The following is a 2,892-nucleotide window of genomic DNA, read 5'->3' as shown; positions in this document are numbered from 1 at the left end:
CACTTGCAGCTTCAACTTCGTCTTATCATCCTTGTTGTTCTGAGTGATTGTATCCCCTCTTTTTTGCTTTAGCTTTGTCATTTTTTAATTCTTATTCCAGTTACACAGATTTTGAAGAGTTGTTCCAAATTGTCTCAACTAACATAGACTGATTCTTTGGGGGGCATGTTTTTAGGCTGCTCTGCATGACGTCTCTGTGTGCAATGCCCCCTTAGTAAAGACCATAAAAATTAACACTAAATAAAACGTCACCTGTGATTTTTTTTTATTATAGCAATTTTTAGTTCTTATTGCAGTTCCTCGGATTTTGAAGAATTGGTCTAAAATCTCTCAACCAGCATAGACTGAAACACTAGTCTGGAGTTTAATATCAAATACATTTATTAATAATTTCAGAACACAATGATACCGTAAATTAGTTCACCTCTGTAGCCATTGTAGCCTCTTCTTCAGCAGAGTTCAATTTTCCTAACTGTGACAATCTTCAAGATGTTCCTGGACTGTAGCCATCAAGAGAAGATCAAATATTTTACAATCTACAATTAGTACCTCTGAGACAAAGATATTTTTTCATTGTCTTCTTTATCTCTTTATTCCTTAGACTATAAACAGCGGGATTTAACAACGGAGTCAAAATTGTATAGTTAATAGTTACCAGCTGGTCATATTCTGGTGCATATACTCTATGAGGCCTGACATACATGAAGGCTACACTTCCAAAAAATATCAATACAACGATGATGTGAGATGCACATGTTGAGAATGCCTTTCTTCGTCCTTCCACACTGTTCATCATAATTATTGTAATCAGGATTTTAGTGTAGGTCAAAGCAATGAATGCAGATGTCAAAATAATGATGCAAGAATTGATGACAAAATCTGTGATCACATTAAGAAAAGTGTCTGCACACGCGAGGTGTAGAAGTGGAGACAGGTCACAGAAAAGATGGTGTATTTCATTTGATCCACAAAATGGTAAAAAACTTACTAAAATTAGTTTGGGTACTGGACTCATAAAACCACAAAACCAACAAGTGACTATAAGATGCTTGCAGCACTTAGAAGTCATGATAGTAGAGTATCTCAGGGGATCACAAATAGCGATGTAGCGATCATAAGCCATAACAGTCAAAAGATAATTTTCAGTTATCCCCAAAGAATGGAAAAAATACATTTGTAGTAGGCATCTATTGAAGGCAATATAAACGCGTCCCACCCAAAATATGATGAGGATTTGTGGAATTGTGACTGCGGTGTAAAATAAATCTAGAAAGGACAACATTCCTGCAAACATGTACATTGGAGTATGCAGACGTGGCTCAACCCAGATAATAAGAGGAATGGTTACATTTCCAGCAATTATTAGAAAATAAAGAAAAAGCAAAATTACAAAGATAGGATAGCGCAAAGATTCCAAGTGTGAAAATCCCAAAATAACAAAGGCAGTAACAGTTTGATTCATGGTTGCATTAGAATGTGTTATTATTTAGGTGTATCCATCATCTGTTATCATATGTATTCATTATAACCATCATGTACAATAGAATATCAATCTATTTGTGTATACCTGTTGGCAAATTTATTAGTATGCCTGTGTAAAAAATAAACTGTAATAATTAGATTGATAATTCACTATGGCTTACAGCTAAGCAGTGGACCGTCACACATTTATAACAATGATAACATTGCCAATACTCTACAAATAAGACATACAGTGCCTTGAAAAAGTATTCATACCCAATTAACCTTTCCCTTTTTTTCACGTTACACTAACAAACTTAAAGCACCACTCTAGAGGGTTTTTTAATTTCCCAGCTGGTGTGGTCCTTTAATGTAAGTCTGTAAGTCCTCTGCCCTCTGTCTTATACTCATCTGTCGACACCTTCATCTGTTTGCATCGGTGCTATGGTCGGTCTACGGCGATTTGTGACCTACCAGCAGCTCCACAGTTTTATGCAGTGTGCAGGAGGTTATAACTCAATACTTAATCAGTTTATGAGAACCTTGTTGAGAATATAATAAGGTGAGAATATGACAAGGGGTAGGGGTCTTACATTTAAAGCGTCACTCCAGGGATTAAAAAAAACACAGGAGTAGTGGAGTGGTGATATAATATACTTTATTGGGATTTTATGTGAGATACCAACACGAAGAAGCAAGTATTTGTGAATTGTAAAGAAAATGATACATGTTTTTTTAAATATGTAAAAAATATAAATCTTAAAATTGTGATGTGCATTTGTATTCAGCCCCCCTGAGTCAATTCTTTGTAGGTCCACCTTTTGCTGCATTTACTGTTGCAAGTCTTTTGAGGGATGTTTATACCAGCTTTGCACATCTAAAGGCTGAAATTTGTGCCCATTCCCCTTTGCAAAATAGCTCTAGCTCAGTGAGATTGGATGGAGAAGTCTGTGATCAGCAATTTTCAAGTCTTGCTGCTACCGTTAAACATAGTGGTGGAAGCATAATGCTTTGGGGATGGTTTACTTTAGCCAGTACAAGGAAGTTGGTCAGAGTTGATAAGATGGATTGATATAAATTCAGGCCAATCCAGAGGAAAACCTGCTAAAGGCTGCAAGAGACTTGAGACTGGGGTGTAGGTTCACCTTCCAGCAGGACAACGATCCTAAACATATTGCCAGAGCTACAATGGAACAGTTTATATCAAAGCATATTCATGTGTGTGAATGGCCCAGTCACAGTCCAAAGCTAAATCCCATTGAAAATCTGACAAGACATGAAAATTGCTGTTCACAGAAAAAGTATTAACTCAGGGGGCTGAATATAAATGCAATTCACAATTTTCAGATTTATATTTTTAAAATATTTAGAAGACCATTTATTATTTCCTTTACACTTGGTATTGCACATAAAATGACCAAAAATACATTT

General features: G+C 35.9%; 1 protein-coding gene across 1 annotated transcript; it reads right to left on the bottom strand.

The window, feature by feature from the left end:
• Positions 1-529: 529 nt before the first annotated feature.
• LOC142301675 (olfactory receptor 6N1-like) lies at positions 530-1,462 on the bottom strand. Its single transcript, XM_075342692.1, has one exon. The coding sequence runs from the start codon at positions 1,460-1,462 to the stop codon at positions 530-532; it is 933 nt and encodes a 310-aa protein (XP_075198807.1).
• Between the last annotated feature and the right edge of the window lie 1,430 nt (positions 1,463-2,892).

This window comes from Anomaloglossus baeobatrachus, chromosome 4 (assembly GCF_048569485.1).
Source record: "Anomaloglossus baeobatrachus isolate aAnoBae1 chromosome 4, aAnoBae1.hap1, whole genome shotgun sequence".
NCBI classification, from domain to species: domain Eukaryota; kingdom Metazoa; phylum Chordata; class Amphibia; order Anura; family Aromobatidae; genus Anomaloglossus; species Anomaloglossus baeobatrachus.
The sequence above is the reverse complement of the archived record's forward strand: the minus strand, read 5'-3'. Positions and strand labels throughout refer to the sequence as shown.

Coding starts and splice junctions, on each gene's coding strand:
- LOC142301675 (XM_075342692.1), bottom strand. CDS start 1,462: ATGAATCAAACTGTTACTGCCTTTGTTATTTTGGGATTTTCACACTTG.